General features: G+C 51.4%; 1 protein-coding gene across 2 annotated transcripts; it reads right to left on the bottom strand.

Moving 5' to 3' along the window:
- Positions 1 to 418: 418 nt before the first annotated feature.
- LOC120672927 (50S ribosomal subunit assembly factor BipA-like) lies at positions 419 to 25,323 on the bottom strand. Of its 2 annotated transcripts, XM_039953555.1 has the most exons (19): positions 24,907 to 25,323; positions 23,243 to 23,317; positions 22,941 to 23,091; positions 22,069 to 22,137; positions 21,816 to 21,988; positions 19,985 to 20,122; positions 19,757 to 19,882; positions 19,571 to 19,669; positions 4,194 to 4,317; positions 4,009 to 4,072; positions 3,800 to 3,854; positions 3,589 to 3,713; positions 3,048 to 3,121; positions 2,482 to 2,531; positions 2,174 to 2,260; positions 2,034 to 2,084; positions 1,878 to 1,961; positions 1,562 to 1,612; positions 419 to 906 (listed from the first exon to the last, which is right to left on the bottom strand). In XM_039953555.1, exons 1-19 carry the CDS (start codon positions 25,246 to 25,248, stop codon positions 823 to 825), a joined length of 2,022 nt encoding a protein of 673 aa, XP_039809489.1. In that variant the 5' UTR covers positions 25,249 to 25,323; the 3' UTR covers positions 419 to 822. The 2 variants fall into 2 exon arrangements, with proteins under 2 accessions (XP_039809489.1, XP_039809490.1); XM_039953556.1 differs by lacking the exon at positions 23,243 to 23,317 and having other exon boundaries at positions 430 to 906; positions 24,907 to 25,322.
- Between the last annotated feature and the right edge of the window lie 46 nt (positions 25,324 to 25,369).

Here is a 25,369-nt window from a genome sequence, read left to right as displayed (position 1 = left end):
CAACGAACCACTTGGAACAAAATCGGACATGGAAAGCCGTAACTGGTTTGTCCCTGCTTCTCAGGAGATGCGTGATTGCAGGCAATCGATACTCGACTGAAGCGTGATATTAGGGAAGTTTCTATGATTAAAAAACCACAGCAAATGGTTCATTGCAACCAAAGTGGTCGCATGAAATTGCACGTTGGCTTCGGTCCCCTCTAGATAGCGGAGGCTAAGTATGGCCTGAAAACAAAAGGCTGAAAAACAGCAGCACAACAAAAAAAAGGAAAAAAAAGAAAAGAAAATAAAGGAATAAAGTCGCAATATCATCTGTATCGGTCCATGCTGACGTAGCGAAATTTTAGGTTACAGATTCATTTATTTCCTTGCAGTCCTCACTAACACACGCTCATAAAATTGTCAGCAAAGCAGCAGGTTCAAACAAAATTCCTGGACCTGATTCTTTCCCTTTCATTTCTTGAACAGTTGAACTTACAAGAATACTATACCTCCAGTTTTCAGGTATTTCAAAATTCACCGTCAAAAAAGCTATAAATAGATATAATCAACTTACAGCGGGAATCTTAAACTGCGGTAGCTCCTAAATTGGGGCTTATTTATCAGTACCCAACCACATGAGACATCATCCGAATCCTGTGTGTGCTGTGTAAAATCTGAATGAAACGCCGGCAAAATCTGTGATCTGATGAAGAACTCTGGTCACACTTGAACTTGAACATTGAACACCAACCTATACATAAATATGATGTGCCTTTTGGATGCCAACTCAGTTACAGTAGCACTAGCAGTGCTCGATATAATTTGGTGTCACTGGAGCCTTTAAGCCATGGGCTTGTTTTTCATCATCTTACGTTTAGTGGAATCCAAGTACTTCTTCCGAAGCCGTATGACCTTGGGAGTAACCTGACAAGGCTCAGATGTCAATATAAAGCAGCTTAATACCAAATACCAGTTGCTTCAGGAATAAAACTGTAAGATGGTTTGGAAAACTGAAAATCGAGTAAGAAGATAACTCATTTCTTTAATGTATAAAAGGATAGGACTGCTACTCCAGCAAACTAGATTTCCTCTTTGGACTAACCAGCACTTCAAGGAATCTCCGATACTAGCAATGTATTGCAGATGTTACTTTTTGTTTTAAAAAACCCTACCCTTTTATTAAGTCCAAAATGCACATCAGAGCTTATTGACTATTTTCTTTCCTTTAATACTGATGACGAATATTGTATAAATGTATGAAACTAAAACCCAATCGACGTGCCTCTGCACACTCATTCCCATTATCTATAAAGGTAGCATTGCCTCCTTCATATCCAGCTGCGATTTCTATTTGGCACAGCCGGACAGAAATAATACTGCATTCTATGATTCTATCCTAGGCTGCAGGATCTCCATTTCGTTTAGAGGTTTAATATCTCACAAGTATCAACAATCTACTTTCCTCAATAAGACAATAACTAAGAAATGCTCATGTCCATTTGTTCCACTCGTCACAATAGAATCAAAAGCAGAATTGTTTACGGATTCTTTATTTGAAGAATTAAGACACAATACTCGCCTCAATAAGCTCATCTGCAGCAACATATCCAATTGCCTCTTCCAAAGTCATCTGCATGTTTCAACAACTTCTGTCAAGATTGTGTGATAGCTAGGAACTCTTTTAGAGGACGCCAGAAAAGGACAATGCTACACTTTTCCCCAAACAAACTAATAAAAGCATCAAACATAAATTTTCCTCTCATCAGATCCCAGACCTGAATGAGTGTGAACCTAGTATCAGATTCATATTGCAATAATGGGCACAAGAATTTGCATGGCTGATCTATGCACAGTGGACAATCAACTCGATCAGGTGTTGCAGAAACAGAACATACCAATCGAGGTGGAGACAGCCGGACGTTTTCATCCTTCCCAGGGGCTCGGATGTTCGTCAGTTCTTTAGTTCTAACAGGATTCACCTGCCAAAGAGACATTGATTTCAAGTACAGAAAGAAAAAACATAGGTCGTGGTAAAAATTTGACTATCTTACCTCAAGATCACTGTCACGTGAGTGCTCACCAACTATCATGCCTTCATATGCCTTTCAAACAGGACGAAGAAAGAGGGATCAGTAAACCTCTTAACCCTAGATGGTAAGTTCTCAACAAAATGAAGTATTGTTGTAGTTACCTCCATTCCAGGAGATACAAAGAGGATCCCACGAGCTTCTAAACTCATAAGCGCATGTGAAGTGATAAGTCCCTTACCAACGGATATCTATATATGAACATAGAGAAATTTGAGTGTCTACATTGTGACAGTTAGCCTATTTAAATTCAGCAGAACCCCTTTTTGTTCGGTTGCGTTAAATTCTTGGCTAACGGGAGTACCTCATCAACTTTTTATTAAAAAACTGATTCAAGAAGTTATGTGAACATGTTTGATCAAAGAGGACATGAGCCAATAGAAAATTATGAAGCAGAGAGAAATGACTTTACCAGAACTCCTTTTCTAACACTGCCCAGCGGACCTCTGTATTTAGCATACGCTGCAATCACAAGGTCAAATAATCATTAAGTCCAGTTAGCCCCCAAGACTCCGGCAAATAGTAATATTTGGCTATAGTGCTATTCATTACAGAATGAATTCGAATTGGTTCAAATGAACCGAACAAAGCCCACAATCAGTGTTGCTCATCTTCTCTATGTCATAACTCACAACATCATGACATAGATTTAGTTGAACCAAATTGTTAACAGTAAAAGCTAAAAGAAACCAGACTGCAAAGTTCCAAATAGGGTTGATTCATCAATTCAGAGCTTATTAGTAATCTTTGACTTGACATTTCGATGAGCTATTGAAGCATTAGTTACACAAAAAAATCTCTGCTAATGTTTGCATATCATTAGAACCTACACGTGAGTAAATGAGCAGGCCAGTCCATAATTTGGCTCCTCGTTTGGAGGACAAAAATTCGAGTTCCAGCCATAGCATAGATCAGTTAATAGTTGAATGTGATTTTGCACTGAATTAAATTATTATCAATAGAAATATGACATCATACCCTGAAAAGCACGGTGCATAAATCCAGTTCCACGTGTAAAGCTGCTGAAAATTCCTTTAACACCCACCAAACCCCTGCATTCCAAAATATACCATTTGATGTTATGCGATCAAAACTGGTCACACACTACATAAAGGATAAAGGAAACTTATACCAAACTCATAATGTTTAAATTCGAAACATGTCAACATTATTATTTATTTATCCTCAAAGTCAATGCAATTTACTTATGAAATTGTGACATTCTAATTTCTTATGCCGGTAAATCCTACTGGGAAACGGTAGATAGGTATTCTACAAATACTAGCATGAACAGCTTGGGCTAGCAGTAATAAAAGTGACAGTAAATCCTACTGGGAACAGGTGGATAGGTATTCTAGTAAAAACAAGCATGACAGACTTGGGTTAGCAGAACAAAAGTCCACATTGAATTACAGCTACATGAGCAGTTATTCAGTACAAGTGTACAATATGTGACACAGCATGCTCTTCGAGGTTCTATGTTGTAACCACTCATTAGCAGAAAATACAAACTACTGACCTAGATGGACAGGTCATGAAGATCCTTGTTCTTTCAGTTGTCCCAGGAACTGGACCCATGTCAATTATTTCACCTTTCCTGTGTGTAAGTGTTTCCAAGACAAATCCAACATGCTCTTCATCCACCTACAATATCACATTGGTATTCAGAATTAAAATTAGAAGAAATGAAGACAAATTAGCTCATTCATCCATAGGTTCCAGATTTACACCTCAACAGTTACTTCTTCAATAGGTTCCAACCTTTCTCCATGCTCTGTTTTATACCTATTTCAAGGGAGAGAAATGAATAAGTTAGCTACAAATTGCTTGCACATGGGGTTCCATGCTGTAAAGAGGAATGAGTAAATTTACCATATAAAAGAAATACGATATAGAAATGGATATATAGCTAACTATCTACTGGAAAATTGTAACTCACATCACTTTTGGGGGTGAAACCGAAAGCTCAAATCCCTCACGCCGCATATTTTCAATTAATATTCCTGGAAGATATAAAGATCATCATTTGGTATTCTTGAGTACACATTGTAAGGAATTTCCAAAAGAGTTAACTGAAATTCAGCTATACAATAGAATAGGTGGGATTTCATCAACAAATCAGACCTAACTGAAGCTCTCCTCTTCCTTGAACTTCATACGATTCCGATAATGGTCCAGGGAGAACATTAATTGCCAAGTTTGTTTCTGCCTCTGCCATCAGGCGGTTACCAATTTTTGCTCCAGTTAGCTGTAAAGTGTAAAGTAATAGAAAGTAAACCAATATCAGCAGTTGTTTTTGTGTTCCTTTAATGTATACAATTTTTATAAGCCTAGCTTTATAACATTACGTACTAGAATGTTACGAGTACCCTACAAATTAAATTAAGTTCAGTCCAGGCTATCTGTCCATCTTCAGTCAGTACTGAGCAGCATGTTGTCGTGGTGTGGCAAACCACAACCGGGTGGCGGAATGCACCCGCCTAAGCCCAGAGGGTGAGTACTCGGGGGTTAGCTAGCGACTAGTTCGATCTTGCTCAAGAACACGATGAACACAGCAGGTTTAGAGTGGTTCGAGCCGCCGGAGCGTAATACCCTACGTCCACTGTGTGTTGTATTGCTCAAGTCTGGAAGAGCTTGGAGCTGAGTCCAGCCCGTGTTAGAGTGTGTCTGAGCTCTGGAGAGCTTGTCCTGTGCAGCGAGCGCCCCCCTTTATATCTCAAGGGAGACGCGTACATGGCTGCTGGGTCCCCGCCAGGTGGGCCCAACGATGTAATATAAAATAACGTACTGTTCATACATTATGGCGTCGCAGAGGAAGGAGATCTCTCTCTTGGATTTCCTTGCCTGCTCCTGGAATCCCCCGTTCAGCATGTCCAGGCGCTGTCTTGTCGGAACGGCACCAGGCGTAGCTAGCGGCGTCGCCTGCCACGTAGCTGAACGGGCCGCGTAGCTTGCGGCGTAGGCGGCATGATGGAAAAGTGCCGTGCCGTCGTATCCAATTAATGCAGCAGACGGGCTCTGCGCGGGTGCGGCGCAGGCGGCTGCACTGTGTACCTTGGTAATACGCGGTCCACAGTGAGGCCTGACAAAGGCTGCCCCGCGTACCGCGGCGGCAGAGCACGCCTCAACCACCTGCATTGAATGCGGTGGGTGGGCGAGTCTTCCAGCAGAAGACTCGCACTCGAGCCTGCGCCCGCGCCTGCGGAACACGTGGCGGCTCCGGACCCCCCCAGTGGTATGCTGGTTCTACCGCGTGGGAGGTCCGGATGGACGCGGGAGGTCCCGGACCCCTATGGGGGTTCCGAGGCCTCGGCTGTCAGCTCGGAGCTTCCCTTTCTCAGGGACACGTAGCGTCTCCGGACCCGTCCCCAAGCGGGGAGCGGGTCCGGGACCGTTGGTCCGGTGAGGTAAGGGCCTGACCCGTGGGGCCCGGCTGCTCCACCCTTTACCGCGTGGTTACGAATAACTACGCAGGCCTTGCCTTGCTGCAGTAGAAGTGGGTATCCCTGCTACAGGGTACCGACAGTGGCCCCCGGGCCCACCTCGGGGGAGGTACGAACCCGCAGGTGGGGCCACTACTGCGATTTGGTTCTGCATAACTTGAAACCTCTTACTGCAGAGGTCTTGACCGGCTTTGACCATCCATCGGGTCGTTTGCTACCTCATCACATCGCAACGGCTTACTGACTCGTGACCCCCCACGTTCAGTGGTTCACCTAGTCATGCGCGCGACGCTCGGCATTGTTGCGGCCGGAGTAAACGGGATATTTACCATCGGCGCAGTTCCCGAAAAACTTGGTCATGCCAGCGCTTAATACGTGCACGTCAGCTCAGCTTCCGCCTCGCTTTGCCCGCGGGCGACGGTTCAGATCCCGCCTTTTCACACCTTTTTACCCGCTCTCCCTGACAGGTGGGCCTGGGCCCCCTTGTCATGGATTGGGCGGTTAACACCAGGTGCGGGCGTCGCTTGGGTTCCAGCGACAGTTCCGGGACGCGCCGGTTGAGTCAGGCTTTATAATGGAGTGTACCGCATACCGCGGTTACTTTCCCGCATTCGTCTTCTCCCTTCCAACCTTTGCGCCCTTTTGCCTTCGAGCTTCCTCGCGTAGATCTCACCTCCTTCGAGAAATGGCATCCCTTGCTCATCCCCGCTGTTTCCAGACTGAAGAAGAGCTGAGTACAGTGCGCCGCCTGCTTGGGTGGAGTGCTCAGGAGACTGCTTGGGGGGTACGAGCAGGCTCGGTCCCCCTCGGGAACCTGCGCGCCGGGGAGTTTGTGCTGTTCATCTCGCACATCTCCACCGGCTTGGAGCTGTCGATCTCCTCCTTCCTGCTGTTGCTGGAAAATTTCGGCCTCCAGCTTCAACACCTCACACCGCACTCCATCCTCCTGACGGCCATCTTCGTGCACCTGTGCACCTGTGCGGCCCTGCGTCCTCCTCTTCCGCCACATCTTCCAGTTGGTGAAGTCCGGGAAGAGCAAAGACGAAGTGGGGGCTTACTATTTCCAAACGAGGAGCGACCTGCGGTCGCCGTACATCCCCGGGCTCAATGGCGGGAAGTGGGAGGAGTGGCGCAAGGAGTGGGTCATCGCCACCACTGACGCCAACGAGCACCTGGTCATGCCGACCGAGGGACCCGCCTCCGACCGGGGATCCTGGAGGACCAAGCCGTCCCTGCAGCCGGATTTCGACTCCGTGCTGGGCAAGATCAGGTCGCTGGCGGAGAGCGGCCTCACCTCGCTGCACGTACTCGGAGATTTCCTGAAGCGCTGGATCGCCCCCCTGAAGCAGCGGCCGCGCCCTGCTTGGAGCTTCACCGGCCTCAACGACTGCAGCAGGACCCACCGTGGAGAGGGGAGCGACCTGACCCAGGAAGCCTTGGAGGTCCTGGTGCGGGCGGTGACGGGGGAAGTCTTCGTCCTGGAGCACCTGATCCTTCCCTAGGGCGTCGTCCTCCTCTGCGAGGACTCGCGCCTGAGGACGGCGGTGCTGGCCGCCCTGCCGACCATCGACAACGGTGGGCTGGCCGCACGGCAGACCGGAGGCGACCCGAACCGTGGGCTCCGGATCCCTGGTGCGTCCGGGGATCAAGCTATGCCGAGCGCCGCGGGGTCCGGCCCCACTACGAAGGGCAAGCAGGCCGTGGCCGGCAGCGCCGCCACAAGCGGTCCCAGCCAGGTCCGGAGCAGTTCCGGCGCGTCGTCGGGAGATGCAGGCCGGCGCAGGTTACTCAGGGGCGACGGGACCCCAGTCACGGAGCCCGCCGCGAAAGTCAGAGGACCGCTGGGGGAGCGGGCCAGGGTAGCTCCCAGGCCTCCGACCCTCGCGGGTCCTCCGGGGCGACCGCGCCGCCACCATCACCGCCAAGAGATAGCTCCCTCCGGCAGCAGCATCGGCAGCCACGGGAGCAGCAGCAGTGTAGCGAAAATGGCCTCTCATGCCATATTTCAATATAATGTTTTGGTGATTGATATAGACAACACAACACTTGGACTAATATGATTGTTAAGAAAAACATTCTCAGGCTTTTAGATTCAAGTGATGACAAAAAGAAGATAGGCGTAGCTAGGCCCGAAGGGCCACCCCTACGGGGGTTCCGCTATCATCGGTCCAAGGGACAAGGATTGAGGCATTTTGCTATCATCGGTTAAACCGACGTAGGGCAAAATGAACTCACCGGTGCAATCACAGAGAAGGTCTGCGGGCTAGGGTTTTACACCGGATTAACCGACGCTACGGAAGTTATATACGTCGGTGCATTGGCAGATGAAGACCGAGGAAAATACATACACCGGTTGAACCGATGATGCATCGGTCAATTGCATCGGTTCAGTTGTCCAGAGAGGTGGTTTTTGGAGGAGCGTGAAGAAGTTACACTCACCGGTTAAACCGACGCTAATATTACATACACCGGTTGATTGCATCGGTTAAACCGGCGATACACCGGTTGATTGCTAACGGCAAGTTTTTCAATTAGCAGTTTACATACACCGGTTGAACCGATGATGGCTTTTGGGGTACGTCGGATTAACCGGCGTTACACAGTTTTCTGGCAGCTTTTCTCCAACGGCTATATTTGCTTATGCTGCCTATATATACCCCCAAGGCCGGGTCATTTGAGGGTGCTGGAGTTCAAGAAAGTATACAAGAGCTAAAGATCATCTCCAACCACCATAGAGCTTCATTGTACATCATATAGGCTTAAGCACACTTGTGAGAGTGCTTAGTGCTTGTTTAGGCTTAGTTCTTGAGAGAACTAGCTTGAGAGAAAGCTTTGCTGCGACAAGCACCTTGTGTACTCGTCGTGTGACCCTCCGACTTGGTGTGGAGTGGCAACGACACTTTGTGCGGGGAAGGAGGCCCCTACTTGGTGTTAAAGCTCCAAGATAGTGAAGACGGTGCCGTGGTGACGCTTCGAGATAGACGGTGACGGTGACCTCGTCTTTGTGACTTGGCGTCACTTAGCCTTTGCTTGTCGGGAGCCTTGGAGGCGTGGCAAGACGGTGATCAAGCGAAGAGACTCGGCATCACACTTGTTCGTGTTGGACAAGTGGTCGTGGACGTAGGGAGGGACTTTGGTGTCCTAACCGAACCACATTAAATCGTGTGTCTTGGTGTCTTCACGGGAGTTTGCATATCCTCTCCCTTACCGCTTTACGTTTCCGCATTTACTCTTTCTTGCTTACCTTTACTTTCCTAGTTAGTTTGATTAGGATTGGCTATAGGTTGCAAGTCTTTTGGGGTAAGTAGACGGTAGCATAGATAAATCTTAGTCATAACTAGCATGTGTAGGACGTGTTAGGTTTATCTTATGCAATTAGATTGAGCCCTAGGTTAAAAAGCGATTAGCGACCCTATTCACCCCCTCCCCCTCTAGGGTCGGACACCCCGGTGATCCTTACAAGCAGGCCAGTAGCAGCAGCAACAGCAGGAACAGTCCCGGGTTGTGCCTCCGTCGCCGCCACGAGAACAGCGGCAGCAACAGAAGCAGTCGTCAAGCCTCCGTGGTCGCTGGATACCCGGCGCTTCTGGGTTAGTGTTATTCTGCTCACTCCCCTTATTCTAGGTGCTATGTTTTTTTGCTGAAAGCTTCTTCCCTTTGTTGCCAGGGCTCCTCGCCCAAGCAGTTCTTCCACCATCGCCGGCTCGTCGGCTGGTGCCCAGGCGACCGGGGCCTCGGCGGCGACAGTGAGAGCAACGGCGGGTGCGGGAACCTCGGGTGCAGCGACCTCTGCTAACCCAGTGGGCCCGATGCGGCGGTGGCGTGCGAGCCATCATCAGGATCAGCAACGCCCGACGCTGCGGAGGCGGATGCGCCTGTGCCGGACGCGGCGGCGGCTGATGCGTTAGTGTCGGGCGCAGCTACACCCGATGTGGTGGCGGCGGATGCGCCAGTGCTGGGAGCAGCCGCACCCGACGCAGCGGCGGTGGAGGCGCCAGTGCTGGGAGCAGCCGCACCCGATGCAGCGGCGGCGGAGGCGCCAGTGCTGGGCGCAGCCGCACCCGACGCAGTGGCCCTCGAGACCCCGGCACCGGATTTGGCGGCAGTGAGCGCGACGGCGACAAGTGCTGCAACGGTGAACACAACGGCTACCGAGGCCCCGATGCCTGCGCCAGAAGCTCCCACCTCCAGCTCCAATCCTGTAGCAGAGGAGTTGGAGGTGGTCTTTGGCAGGCAGCTCCTGCAAGGTCCCTCGGAGGAGGAAGCGACTCCCCTCCCCCGCGTGCTGGTCCAGGTCCGGCGGTCGATAGAGGAGGCAACCTCTTCTGCCGAGGCGGCCTTCCGGCGGGAGTGGGCTGCCCTGGAGAGCGAACGCCAGCGCCTCTCCGACTGGCACACCCGCCTAGAGGCGCACACGAAGGCTGAAGCCTCCCATGCTGCGGAAGCTCGGTCCAAACTCAAGGCCGACCAAGAGGCCTACCGAGCCAACCTTCGGAAGGTATTTGACCGGGAGTTCGCACTTGAGACTCGCCTCGCGGCTCAGCGGTCCGACCTTGAGACTCGCCTCGCGGCCCAGCGGTCCGAGCTTGAGACTCGCAGCCAGGGCCTCGAGGTCCGGAAGCAGGAGCTCGACAATCTCTCTGCCACTCTGCAAGGATGGCGCGAGCAGCTGCAGGAGAGGGCCAGCAAGCTGGTCGTCGCCGAGTCGGAGCTGGAGGAGGATAGGAAGTACCTCGATAAGCGGGAATCCCACACCGCCAACATGGAGAAGCTGCTTGGGCGCCAGCGCGACTCCCTCGAGAAGCAGGAGTGGGCGGAGAAGAGGAAGGCCGAGCTCGAGGAGAGGTCCCGTGAGATGGAGGTGGCCAAGGCGGCTCTGGACACCCGGGTGCAGGAGGCGGTCCGGAAGCTGCAGGAGGACCAGCGCGTGGTGCCCCAGCGAATCGCTGACTGGGCGAGCGAAGCGAGCTTAGCGCTGGTGCCACTTGGAATTAGCCCAATCCAAGTGGCGGAGCCGCCAGCTTCGATTGCTAACGCCCTCCCAGTGCTGAACTCCGCTTCGGATAGGCTCCGGCGTCTGGAGCCGGTCCTTGCTGGCCAGCTTGAAGCCGAGGGCCGCGAGCTGATCCGGATGGTTGCGGAGCACATCCTGACCTGCCTCCGGAGCCACGACCCGGCCATCTCGCTAGCCCCCGTGGTCGACGGTCCTGCGGCGGAGACGGAGGCCGCCGCTCGGGACAGCGTGCGGGAGGTCGTCGACTTCGTCGCCGCCTACTTCAAGCGGGAGCCTGCAGACTCCTGATCTGGCATTGTATCTTTGTTTTTCTTTTTGCGTTATGTAACAAACATTGTACTAGTTGAAATTTTAAATAGAAGGAAAATTAAACTTAGATGTTTGTCAGTTGCTGGTTTGCAATATGTAGTACCCCGGCGCCCTGGCCCCCTGGCGGATAGGTGCAGTTGTTTGGACCTATCCGCCACCCGAGCCGTAGAAGAAACTCCGGACCCCCGTATGAGGTTGGGCAAGCGTCCTTGGGCATAGGTGTAGCATAGTTTGCAAGCCGAGCAAGCGTCTTATTCCCTGTGTAGCAGAAGAACTACAGAGAGAAAAATCAAACTCGCTTGTATGGTAGTAATGATACTGCGACTTAGCTGTCTGATGCATGCAGGATCGATCGTTGGTGTCTGGCTCAAAGCAAACGCCCTGGGCCCCGGGGGAGATAGACTCAGTTGTTTTGAGTCTGTCTAACACCAAGACTGGACCTCGATCTACATGAAACCTTTAAAGCGGATGCCGGGACCCTCTGGTAGGTAGGCTCAATGGTTTGAGGCTGGCTACCACCAGTCAAGGTTTAACCTGTGTACCACTTCAAAGTTACAGCTTAGTAGCAGGCCCGCGGGACCTATTCCGGACCGACCCCCAGGCTAGTACGAGGTCTGGAGCTCTAGATGCACAGGTCCAGGCAATTCAGTGCTAGTTACAGAGTGGTGGAGTGTGTAGGCTTAGGGTGCGGAACCAGGCTAAGGCGCTACACAGGGCTCCGGACCACTCCAGGAAACAACACGACTTTTCCGGACCTGGCTCCAACGCTCCAGACCCTTCCTAGCAGTGGGTGAGGTCATTCTGTCGCACTCGATCCTTTGAGATATGGAGCTGGACCTGCCGTGTAGGACTTAGGAAGCCAACTCTTGAGCTAAAACGAGGTCCGAGCCCCTAATTACCCGGCTCCAGGTACTAGAGCACTTGTTACAGGGCGGTGGAGTGTGTAGGCTTTGGGTACGGAACCGGCTAAGCGGCTACACAGGGCTCCGGACCACCCCAGGAAACAAGCATCCCCTCTCCAGAGCAGGTCCCTAGGGGTCCGGATCCCTCTCCAGCAGCAAGAGGGTCCGGATCTGTACAGCAGTCCAGCAACTCAATACAGATCTTAGTTGTAGCGACAAGAGTGACAGTCCCCGCGGGGGTTAGAAAAGTAAAATCTCGAGAATCGGAATGCGAAATTAAATTCTGACACAAAGACAGAACTGAGAGAAAATCTTTCCTTTGCAACTTGATATACATGGCTTGCGCGATCGATGCTAGAGGCCGGGTTTACGAGGGCGGACCTCTGCCGCTCTGGGCCGCGCGTTAATGCTAGCCGACAGTGCGATGGATGCCAGAGGTCGGGTTTACGGGGGCGGACCCCAACCGCTCTGGGCCGCACGCTGATTCTATCTTATTACAAAGGAAAAATTCATTTCCCTGCTCTGCCTAAGTGTAAAACTTACGCATATGCTCTATGTTCCATGGGTTGGGCAGCGGCACTCTATCTTTTGTGGCAAGGCGGACGCATCCGGGCCGGCATACTTCTGTGACCTTGAAGGTCCCCTCCCAGCTGGGGGAGAGTTTGTGGAGCCCTGCTCGGTTCAGGATCCGCCTCAGGACGAGGTCGCCAGCCCGGAGCTCCCTACTGTGCACGAACCGATGATAGCGCCTGAGCGCCTGGTTGTAGCGTGCATTTCGGATTGCTGCTCGCCACCTTCGTTCGTCGACGAAGTCCACATCGTCACGCCGCTGCTGCTCCTACATGGATTCGTCAAAAGCCTGGACCCGTGGTGAGCCCAGGTGAATTTCTGGGGGAAGGCATGCTTCAGCCCCGTAGACCAGGAAGAATGGAGTCTCCCCGGTGGCTCGGCTGGATGTGGTCCGGTTGCCCCATAGTACGCACGGAAGCTCATCAACCCATTTGGCACCATGCTTCTTCAAGTAGGTGTAGGTGCGGGTCTTGAGTCCCCTGAGGATCTCTGCATTCGCTCTCTCAACCTGTCCATTGCTGCGGGGATGTGCCACGGACGCAAAGCATAGCTGTATGCCAATGTCCTCGCAGTACTCTTGGAAGAGTCTGCTTTTGAATTGGGTTACGTTGTCCGCGATGATGCGGTTTGGGACGCCAAATCTGCACACAATGGACTTGAGGAATGCGACTGCTGACTTCTTGGTGATGTTCACCACAGGGGTAACCTCCGGCCACTTTGTGAACTTGTCGATGACGACGTAGAGGAACCGGTACCCGTTGACGGCCCGGGGGAATGGCCCTAGGATATCCACGCCCCACACAGCGAATGGCCATGAGGGCGGAATCATTTGCAGAGCTTGAGCCGGTGTGTGTATTTGCTTTGCATGAAACTAGCATGCTTTGCAGGACTTTACCAGCTCAGCCGCATCCTGGAGTGCTGTCGGCCAGTAGAAGCCATGCCGAAAGGCCTTGCCAACAAGCGTGCGAGATGAGAAATGACTTCCACACTCGCCTCCATGGATCTCCGCAAGCAACTCGCGGCCCTCTTCTTAGGAAATGCACCGCATGAGGATACCATTGGCGCCACGGCGGTAGAGATCCCCTTCTACCACCGCGTAGCGTTTAGCCAATCGTACTATGCGCTCAACGGACACATCGTCATCAAGAAGGATAGTCTTTCAGGTAGTCCCGGATCTCAGAGATCCATGCATCGGGAGCTCCCTGAGCAGGTGGGAGTGACTCCACGAGGTCTCCCGGATCCTCGACAGAGCTCACAACCCAGGGCGGGCACCACAGGTGGAATGCCGCCGGGACCACTAGCTTCGAGGTGCTAGCTTGATCCCCTTCACCCAGTTCGGCAAGCTGGGCGGTAGGTCTCAGCAACCGTCTTTCGAAGACGCTCTCGGGCACGGATGCCCAGGTAGATGCTCTCGCGGAGAGATCATCTGCTGCTGAGTTGAGTTCGCGGGGAACATGTTGCAGTTCCAAGGCGTCGAAGTCCTTCTCGAGCTTCCTCACATGGATGAGGTATGCCGCGAGCTGGGGATTGTTGCAGCTGCAATCCCCTCGGACCTGCTTGATGATTAGCTGAGAGCCCCCCTTCACCAGAAGGGGCCGGACCCCCAGAGACAGGGCTTGTGTCAGGCCAATGATCAGAGCTTCGTACTCCGCCATGTTGTTGGTGGCCTTGAACTCAAGGTGCACCATGTACTTCAGCTGATCTCCGTTTGGGTCGATGAGGACCACACCAGCTCCAGCCCACTTCTTGCGGACGGACCCGTCGAAGAAGAGTGTCCAGTGGGGCTCGGTGAAGACTGGTGTCCTGATTTCCGGCTCCGGGGGTCCGGCGTTGAAATCCGGACCCCCAGAATTGCTTGGGGAAGGAGTCCATTCCGCTATGAAATCAGCCAGGATTTGGCTCTTGACTGCATGGCGAGGCTGGAAGTCCAGTTGGAACTCAGCCAACTCTGCTGCCCACTTGGCGATGTTGCCCGTGGTGTTGGAGTTGTGCAGGATCGCTCTTAGCGGGTAAGAGGTCACTACAACAACTCGGTGTGCCTGAAAGTAGTGGCGCAGTTTCCTGGACGCAATAAGTATCGCATAGATAAGCTTATGTGTCTCAAGATACCTGGCCTTCTCCTCGTGGAGGACTTCGCTGACGTAGTAGACTGGCTTTTGGATGGTCCGGACCCTGGCGGACGGGTCCGGTTCGCCTTTTTCCACCACGTCAAGTTCTCGGGCCCCCAGCGGTTCTGGGTTCCCATTGAGACGAGGCTCCTCCGGACCCCCTCGTCCGGGGTCCGGACCTTCAAGCAGAGATGAAGCTGACGAGCCCCCATGTCCGGGGTCCGGCTCACCATCCTTGGCCGGGGAGACCCCGGTGTCCCCCTGGCGAGCTTGCTCCGTCCTCTCGGCGACCAGCACCATGCTGACCGTCTCTGCAGACGCAGCAAGATACAGAAACGTCTCACCGGGCTCTGGTGCCACCAATACTGGCAGTGAGGTGAGATGCTGCTTGAGCTCCTGGAAGGCTTGTTCAGCCTCTTCGGTCCAAGAAAATGGACCGGACCTCCTCAATAGCTTGAAGAAGGGGAGGGCCCTCTCAGCCAGCCTCGATATGAAGTGGCTAAGAGCGGTGAGAGATCCAGTAAACTTCTGGACGTCCTTGATGCGGCCAGGAGGCCTCATCGCTTCGATCGACTTGATCTTGGCTGGGTTTGCCTCGATGCCTCGATGTGAGACCAGAAAACCCAGCAGCTTCCCTGCCGAGACGCCGAAGATGCACTTCTCGGGATTCAGCTTCGTGCGCGTGGCGCGCAGCCGGTCGAAGACAAGGGACAGGTCCTCAACTAGTGTTGACCCTATCTTGGTCTTGACCACAATGTCATCAACATACACCTCAACAATATCTCTGACTAAATTATAGAAAGTTTTGTTCATAGCTCGTACAAACGTGGGTAAGGCATTCCGTAGACCATATGGCACGACAATATAGCAATAGAGCCCATCTACTGTTACAAAAGCAGTATGCTTCCTATCCTCTCTAGACATCTGAATCTGGTGGAAACCAGAGTATGCATCTAGGAAAGACAAAAGGTCGCACCCGGAGGTGGAGTCCACGATCTGATCGATACGTGGAAGAGGATATGGATCTCTAGGACATGCCTTGTTGAGGCTGGTGTAGTCGATGCACATCCGAAGCTTCCCGTTGGCTTTTGGGACGACGACCGGGTTGGCCAACCACTCGGGGTGGGGGATCTCAATGAAGCCAGCGTGTAAGAGCTTGCGGACTTCTTCGCGGATGAAGTTCTGCCGCTCCACAGACTGCTTCCGAGGCTTCTGGCGCACCGGTGTGGCGTCAGGGTAGATCCTCAGATTGTGCTCGATCACTTCCCTGGGGATCACGGGCATCTGTGACGGTTCCCAGGCGAACACGTCCACATTTGCCCGGAGGAAAGCGATGAGCGTGTCTTCCTATTTCTCCTCCAGGTTTCCCGCGATGCGGGTGGTTCTGGAGGAGTCCGCTCCGATCTGCACCGTTTTCACGGGAACATCGCCCGGATCAGACGGTTGAACCTTAGGTGACTTTGCGGGCGCCCTGGGTTGCGAGGTGGATGGGTCCTCCTCGGTACGTGCCGCCTCTGCCGCCAGAGCATGCAGTCTCTCAACTGCAGCGGTGCGGTCACCCCGCACGGTGAGGACACCGGCAGGGGAAGGCATCTTCAGGACCAAATACCCGTAATGGGCAATGGCCATGAAGCGGTAGAGAGCCGGCCGGCCAATGATGGCGTTGACCAGGAGGTTCACCTCCGCAACATCGAACTGAACGCTCTCTGTGCGGAAGTTCTCCTCGATCCCGAACGTGACCGGCAGCGTGATGCTCCCCAGAGGGAACACCGGATGTGGGTCCACTCCGGAGAATGGGCGAGAGGGAGTCAGCTTGGACTCTGGGATCTGCAGCTGCTTGAATGCTGCATAACTGATGACGTTGAGGCCAACCCCTCCGTCGATCAGCACGTGATAGAGCCTAATGTTGGATATGACGGGAGCGGTGACTAGAGGTAGTACACCAGCCCCAGCCATATTCTCCGGGCAGTCAGATGGCCCGAAAGAGATGGTGGTGTTCCTCCACCTCTGGTGCGGCGCCGCCTTCGGGACCCCCGGCTTCGCCGAAAGGACTTCTCGGCGAAGGGTCTTCACGTCCCGCCGGGAGATAAGCTCCCAGCTTCCGCCGTACATTACGTACAGCTTCTTGCGGCGGTCGTCGTTGTCGGAGTTGTCGTTGTGGTACACGCCCTTCAGCTCCCGAGCGGGGGATTGGTACCCAGCTCCTTCTCCCCAGCAGCAGTCCCGCTGTCGGAGGCCTTCTCCTTGCCAGGCCGCTGGCGAGGAGGGGGTTGAGCCGTCCTTGGAGGACTGCTCACGCCGCCCACTGACCCGCTTCGCGAGCTTCTGGATCTCGCGGCAGTTAACGGCGCTGTGGCAAGCGGTGGGATGCACCGGGCATGAACCCCCGCTGCCACCTTGTGGGCGCGGACGTTTGCCATGCGCATTCTGGCCCCCAGCTGCTGCCGCAGTAGCTGATGCTGCTGCTGCAACGACTGGACCGCCAGGTTGCGGCTCCCCGCGACTCCGGTTCTTGTTCTTCTTCTTGCCACCGCCATGAGCGGTAGCACCGTTGCCACCAGCTTTGTCGTCTCCGTCATGGGGGGCTGAGTGCCATGAGCGGCCCTCAGCGGCCCTGGCACACTTGTCTGCCAGGGAGAAAAGCGTGGTAACGCTTTCCACCTCGTACGTCGCCAGCTTCTCGAGCATCTTCTCGTCACGTACCCCCTGTCGGAAAGCAGTGATAATAGATGCATCGGAGATGCGAGGAATGGTACCCCGTACCTTGGCGAAGCGCGAGATGAATGCCCGGAGCGTTTCTCCGGGTTTCTGCCTCAGCGTGGAGGTGGGCCTCCACACCATGCTGCTGGTACGCACTGGCGAAGTTCGCAGTGAACCTCGCACAGAGCTTCTCCCAGGACTGGATCGTCCCAGGAGTAAGGTTCATGAGCCAAGTCCGGGCTGGCCCAGACAAGGCTACATGAAAGTAGCTCGCCATGACGGCGTCGTTACCACCAGCTGCTGTGATGGCGGTAACGTACACCTGCAGGAATTCCGACGGGTTGGTGGTACCGTCGTACTTCTCCAGCAGGTGCGGGCGGAACTTGGATGGCCATGCCACCGCGCGGAGGTGCTCCGCCAGCGCAGCACAGCCCACCCCAGCCACCGGGGCACCCGACTGTATCCGGGCGTTCACCTGAGGCTTGGGTGCCACCACATCCAAGTCGGCGTTGAGGTTGCGGCCCTCAATGTTGAGACGGCGCTCTCGCGCCCTCTCCACGGAGATGCGGGCGTCCTCACCCACGCGCTTGCGGTTGAGCTCCGCCCGCAGGTCTTCAGTTCGTGCACCCCTCACTGTGGGGGAGCGCACGGACGCCGATGCGCCGTCTTGGGGCCGGTGGTAGGGTACCACCGCATCGCGAGGCGGAGGTCGTTGCCCAGTCTTTGCAGAACTGGGGGAGGCCTGAGCCAGATGGAGGAGACGGTCGACGTCGTCCCGCCACTGCCTCAGGGCGTCTGGCGAAGCTGCGGCAGCTGGAGGGTTGCGAAGCAACTCCCTAGCCGCCGCCAGCGCTCCGCCGCTCGCAGCTTGTGAGGGGGCCCTTAACGGGCGCCCTGACTCCTGCCGACGAGCAGCGCGCGCCGCCGCCGCCGATGGCTGCACCACAGGCACGGTTGCCCCTGGAGCAAGAACGCGAGAGGCGTGTGGCGTGGAGGACGCCACACCCTCTGTCATCTCCACGTCGTCCACCCGAACCATGGAGACGAGCAAGAGATGAACTGCAACCAGCTAGAGCCCCCTACCTGGCGCGCCAAATGTCGTGGTGTGGCAAACCACAGCCGGGTGGCGGAATGCACCCGCCTAAGCCCAGAGGGTGAGTACTCGGGGGTTAGCTAGCGACTAGTTCGATCTCGCTCAAGAACACGATGAACACATCAGGTTTAGAGTGGTTCGGGCCGCCGGAGCGTAATACCCTACGTCCACTGTGTGTTGTATTGCTCAAGTCTGAAAGAGCTTGGAGCTGAGTCCAGCCCGTGTTAGAGTGTGTGTGAGCTCTGGAGAGCTTGTCCTGTGCAGCGAGCGCCCCCCCTTTATATCTCAAGGGAGGCGCGTACATGACTGCTGGATCCCCGACAGGTGGGCCCAACGATGTAGTATAAAATAACGTACTGTTCATACATTATGGCGTCGCAGGGGAAGGAGATCTCTCTTGGATTTCCTTGCCTGCTCCTAGAATCCCCCGTTCAGCATGTCCAGGCGCTGTCTTGTCGGAACGGCACCAGGCGTAGCTAGCGGCGTCGCCTGCCACGTAGCTGAACGGGCCGCGTAGCTTGCGGCGTAGGCGGCATGATGGAAAAGTGTCGTGCCGTCGTATCCAATTAATACGGCAGACGGGCTCTGCGCGGGTGCGTCGCAGGCGGCTGCACTGTGTACCTTGATAATACGCGGTCCACAGTGAGACCTGATAAATGCTGCCCCGCGTGCCGCGTCGGCAGAGCACGCCTCAACTACCCGCATTGAATGCGGTGGGTGGGCGAGTCTTCCAGCGGAAGACTCGCGCTCAAGCCTGCACCCGCGCCTGCGTAACACGCCACGGCTCCGGAGCCCCCCCAGTGGTATGTTGGTTCTACCGCGTGGGAGGTCCCGGACCCCTATAGGGGGTCCGCGGCCTCGGCTGTCAGCTCGGAGCTTCCCTTCCTCAGGGACACGTAGCGTCTCCGGACCCGTCCCCAAGCGGGGAGCGGGTCTGGGGCCGTTGGCCCGGTGAGGTAAGGGCCTGACCCGTGGGGCCCGGCTGCTTCGCCCTTTACCGCGTGGTTACGGATAACTACGCGGGCCTTGCCTTGCTGCAGTAGAAGTGGGTATCCCTGCTACAGGGTACCGACACATGTGAAGCTGGTCTAAAATAGGTCTTATTGGATCTAAGCCTATAACCAAATGAGGCTGATCACTAGTGTTCCACTTTGGCAAATGACAGCAAGCATCATTAAGTCCTGACTTAATCTCCAAATTGATGACAAAAAACTGATCAGTAGTTTAGAGAGGCTGGAGGAAGTTTGCTAATGTCAGGCAGCTCTTTGATCTTTTCTGTTTCAGGACTCAGATTTGCACAGCAGAAAGACAGTAAAAATAATGGGAGCACCGTTAAATTTGATGTAGAAGGAAGTTACTTACATGAGTGCCATCACGACCAGCCAATGGTGAATCATTCACACCAAATGTCATAGATATTGTGGGAGGATCCAACTCAATTGTAGGCAGAGCAGTCAATACCTAAAAATAGCAATCACTCAATTAAACAGTATTAGTAAATTTATGGCAACTGACAAGGTCAAGTAGCCGATCAAGACATAGTGCTACCTCTGAATTTGCCACAGTATGTCCAATTGCTGGAGCAGCCAATCCAGCCATTGAAATAATATCACCAGCCCCTGCAGCCTCTACTGTTACCATACTTGTGCCTTTCTTTTTCATGAGTTTGATAACCTAAATTATTTTTCATCGAAAAGACAATAATTAACACATACTGAAGGACAAAAGAATGTGGTCAGAATTTAGAAGGCAAAAGTGCACAAAGTTCTGGCAAACCTTTCCGTCTTCAATCTTTTGAACTCCATCATCTGTGCTGCGAAGACCATGCACTTTGTCACCAACACGGAGAACTCCAGATCTTACTCTCCCAGTGAGTATTCGTCCTAGATAAAAATCACGTTCCATCATGGAAACCTGTGAAAGAAAAAGTGAATTACAACCTCCAAAGAGAGATTTTGGAATGATCAATTCATGTATTTAGTCGGGAGCATTCCTGCATGAGACCAGGCCCTTGGTGTGGAAAGGACATTTTAAAGGCAAGGTTCCCTAGCAGTACAACTTTGGTTAGTGTATCGGGAATAGGGTTTGTAAATCAGTGATTGGGTTCATGATTTGGAACTAATATCCAAATATGCAATAATATTACAAAGAGAAAAGAAAGGGGAAATTGCAAAGAAAAGAAGGCAACAATGGTTAAAGGCCCCACCCGTCAATTCAGCTCATGTTACTCTCAATCATTCCAACAATAGCAGAGCACAATGCATGACTGTACAAGCTCTCTTTCTTCACGTCATCCAGCCCCACCAAACTTTCGCTCGTCTCCCTCAAACTCCCACAAGGCTACAGCTACTTCTGTTACCTGTTAGTTGGTCATGCAACTCATTTTTTGTGACGTGCTACAACATACTTCCCACCGCCCACGCTTTCCTGCTGTTTCACTGGTTCCCAACACCTTGCTTTCCACTCACTGCCTGTGTGCTCTTGCCTCTGTTGCGCTCTCCCGCTACCACCAAGCCATGCTGTCAGACGGAGTTCAAGATGAAGGCTGTGAGGATGGTATAGCCTCGGTGTCCTCAGTGTTGTAAGCTCTCTTGCTCACTGGACAATGGACATAAATGCACAAACAGGTAGTCTTGCTGACAGGTTATTGTGCTGCAATGGCTGCTGCTTCATTTGCATTGCTTCATATTTATAGTACAGAGTCAGTTGATGTAAGTCGGTTTGCTGTTGCAAACCAGACAGCTACTTGCTACTGCTGCTAGTTTGTACATTAGCAGGCCAAAGCTAACTTGGCTTCTAGCTACACTAAGTAAACGTCTTGCTTAGGAACATCAGCAGCCTACCAATTTGCTGGTCCTCACACACCAAGAGAGCTGCTATTCATCCTTGCAAAATATGCAGCTCTGATCTGCAGACATGGTGCTCAAGCACAAGACTCGCCTATCACTCGAACTCAGTTTCTCTTTTTTCATTTGTTTGGGTTTCACTCAGACCTCACATGCCACGTGCCATTTCCGAGATATTCAGTTGACTCCCGGTTGTGGCCTCCCCACAAGATTCTGGTTACTATGACTTATCCTTCTACAACTCAGTTATTCTTTATTGATACTGTCCTTAACCATAGTGACCATGAACCCAGGTTCAATTGGGTCAAAGATCAGTGTTGTGGCCTGTTGGACATGGGTAACAATTAATGAGGGTTAAAGAGTGATGGATGTGTATTTGGGATGCTAGCTTGGAATGGGGGCCATGGGCTATCCTGAGGGCATCTTGACAGTACTACCATCCTCCCATCCACCTGCCCCAAACCCAGTCACCCTCCTATTGTTAATGATGTCCTCTCAACAGGCAGGAACCCAAGTAGCGATTAAGATTACTGGTGACAGTGAATGGGATGCCAAATCGGTGTCATGGATTGTGGCATTAAAGCGAATGTGCTAAGAATGGAAGGCGTGCTTTTCTTCTATTAGAAAAATCAAACGGAATTCATATGAATAAAGACATCTCCTTAATGGGCAGTGATCCTACCATATGCATAATTGGGATGGAATTGAAGAATGAAAAAAGAAATTGAAAATGCACCACAAACAATATCAAACATACTAACCAACATTTGGAATGGGGACTCAAGATCAGCTTTTGGTGAAGGAACATGCTGTATAATGGAATCGAGCAACGAAGACATATTCTTTGCATCATCAGGAGGGTTCTTGGTGAAAGTTAAGGAAGCCCACCCTTCTTTAGCGGATGCATAAAGAACTGGGAAATCTAACTGTTCTTCTGCAAAATCCAAACGAAAGAAGGTCACAAAAACAAAAGAAAGAACTTCAAAGAAACCCAATTGAAGAGCAGGACTGCACCTGTAGCACCAAGGTTTGCAAAAAGATCAAAAACCAAGCTCTCTACCTCATTGCAGGTTTCTTCAGAAACTGTTTGATGCAGCATAAAAGAGTTACTAAAATCTGAAGTACCAGGAACCTGTAGAAGTTAATAATTTTGAATAGCATTGTTTCATCTAAATTAAAGCAAGTCTATGTATTGCATAAATTTCAGTTTCCAAAAAAACATTTGGCTAACAGAACCAAGAATATTTAGAAGCAGGGGTGAAGCTAGAGCAAACAGGAAAGGGGTGCACCACTAGAACTAGGTTGCTCTGAGGGATGCATATATTCTATATTTTTTTTGGGGGAGGGGGGAGGGGGTGCATAAAGTGGTAAAAATTTGATTGTAATGAGTAACTTCCATTTTTTTCGTCTTCACCCCTGCTTAGAAGTTTGAATCAAAACTATCTCTAAAGAAACTTATGGCCCAATCATTTTAATTTACTAAATGAATTTAACATAATATACATTTCACAGATATTACCGAATGAACCTAATTTTAGTGACTCCTGTTGGGGAAAAAATCTTGAAGCACATACATTGTACTTGTCATCCCCTTACATTAATCAATCTAAAATGCAAAGCCTTTTCACTTTAGATGTCATGTAGTCTGCATTTAGTTGTATTACTGTGACAAAGTAGATGGAAATGCTCACCTTAAGACTATTATCAATTAGTTTACTTGAACAAACCAGTACAAATCAAAGATGCAGTTCCATTTTAATTAAGATGATGAACACTAAGCTGGTTTCTCTGTAAAAATAAATTATCATTCTGTTGTGCCTTTAACCTGATCAATTGCGCTCAGAAAATACCATCGAAATAACTTTAACATCTGATAGTGAGCAGACCTGAAGGCCTATCAACCTTGTTGAGGAGGAGAATTGGGCGCAAGCCATACTTTAAAGCCTTTGAAAGGACAAATTTAGTTTGTGCTAAGGGTCCCTCTCCAGCATCAACAACCAAGACAGCTCCTTCCACCATTCCCACAACTCGTTCAACCTGCAAAACAAATAGACAATAATAATGTTGTACATCGCACCAAAATTGCTGGTTGAGTTGACTACGGAACTTTTTTTTTTTTGAGGGAGGGGGGGGATGTCTGAATGGGACAACAATCCACCATTTAGGTCCAAATCATAGAAAATTATACCTCACCACCGAAATCAGCGTGGCCAGGGGTATCAACCATGTTGAGTTCAGTTTCCTTCCAAGAAACAGAAGTGACCTAAAAAATACCAGAATCAGTAAGCAGGGTTACTTAAGATGTCGTATGGCATGTTTTATATAGCAAGAAGCAAGCTGGCCTTTGCAAATACAACAATACTTCACTACAGCAATTAATGCAGGAGCAGGACCTTAGGAAATAAGGTTAGTGATAATCAGCAGAGATTATGAGTGTCCAATTTCCACATGAACTGTCCAAGCATATTTATCACCCAGACTATGCAGTTACGTTAGTTCAAATCAATCTTGCATATAGTAAGGTTAAACATCAAAACTAGCTCGGCATGCGAGATATTACATTAGATAGCTGACATGTCAAAGTTGTATCATATCAACAGGTAAGATTAATGCTACATGTTATAAGAGAATACAATATAGTAGTCTGGTTTTAATTCTACTCGCTTCAAACTACTGAAACACAATTAGACCCTTTTTTCCTAAGAAGTGCTTGACTTGATTCTGTGTTTCTGATTCACTAGACACACATGAAAGTACCAGATAATGGTTGTTCATCAAGCTCTTTAAGGTCATGTAAGAATGTTCCGAGCTTACACAGATAGCAAGTTGAGTGACATCCACAAGCAAGGAGCAGTTAGTAGACCCTATTCTACATACAGCTTTGATGTCAGACAAATACTTGACCACTAGCTCCTAGCCCAGGCTATCTTGCTTGAATCAGGTAGGTAGTCTATGTGTTGCTGAACCTTTTTCCTCCCTCCCTCCCTCAGTCTGTATCGCTGGAACAACTTGGTATTTCCGTTCTCGTTAATGGAAATGAGGGGAACCTTGAGTCGAAAAAAAAACTTGACCACTATTTTAACTACAAGGCCCTTATAATTGTTGCACAAAGTGTTGATAATGCTGCAACAGTGCAACTTATGTGTCAATATAACAAGCATGATAATTAAGCCTGAATTTAGGTCAAGAAAATTTTAACAAGACCATTTTGTGGACACATTAGCATAAGAGATCAAATGTGAAATGGAATCTGTATAGGAATAGTGGACAAGAAATGATCTGCACACAAATCTCCTACACAATGCAGTATTTTCCAGTAGCAACTTAACAATTCTTTATGCAATAGTATGGCAACACCAGCTTGTCACTCTTGATGCTAGCATGTGGATTGATGTCATATGGGGGTTTGAAATTCACTGCTCGAAGACAAGTAGCCTAGCATAAAATCGATGTTATGCTGTTTCTTCTCCTGCTACTCCCAGTTCTCATGGAAATAGGCACAAGGTATTTACAATTTGATGCAAATGAGCCACATGGATCATCAAGCAGAACACACACTTTAGAATAGTCCTTAGGACCAGTTGTGACATAACCATCATCCGACTAATTTGAATTCATCTAACAGTTAACACAACGAACTCAATCAAAGTTCAAAGCATCACTCGAAAACGCATGCCAAAATTTGGGAATGGCCTCTGTAACGGATCTCATTTCCTTCTGATAATTTATATTAAGACCCTTGCTTCATACGCGCGCAACTTGTCAAACGCAACGGTGATAGAATAAGAATCCCCAGCTCCATGCTCCTTTACGACGCACGCAAGCACGGGTCCTGCGAGATGTGTTACCAACCTTGGAGGCAATGGTGATGCCGCGCTCGCGCTCGAGGCTGATGGAGTCCATGGCGCGCTCGTGGGGGATATCGGCCCCGCACTGCCGCAGGAGCCGGTCCATGAGCGTAGTCTTCCCGTGGTCGACGTGGGCTATCACCGCCACGTTGCGGATGCGGGACGGGTCCATGACGCCGCTGGGTGTTAAAGCAGGCGACGCAGCGGCGGACGCCGCCGCGGAGGAGTAGAGCCGGCGCAGGAGGGATGACCCCAGCGCCGATGGGGACGATGCATGGGAGAGCGAGTGGGTGTGTGCCCGGCTCGCCGACGAGCGGAGACCGCGGAGAAGGAGGGCTGCCGCCATCTCGTTCGCGGCGGCGGCGGCGGCAGCGGGGAATGGGTGTGGATCGTGATATTTTTGCGCGGTCGGGAGCGGAAAAGCCCACGCCCCGCAGCAGCTCGAGGGTTTTATTCGGGTTTCAGAA

The sequence above is a fragment of the Panicum virgatum genome, chromosome 5N (assembly GCF_016808335.1).
Source record: "Panicum virgatum strain AP13 chromosome 5N, P.virgatum_v5, whole genome shotgun sequence".
NCBI classification, from domain to species: domain Eukaryota; kingdom Viridiplantae; phylum Streptophyta; class Magnoliopsida; order Poales; family Poaceae; genus Panicum; species Panicum virgatum.
This window is presented reverse-complemented; position numbering and strand designations above follow the sequence as displayed.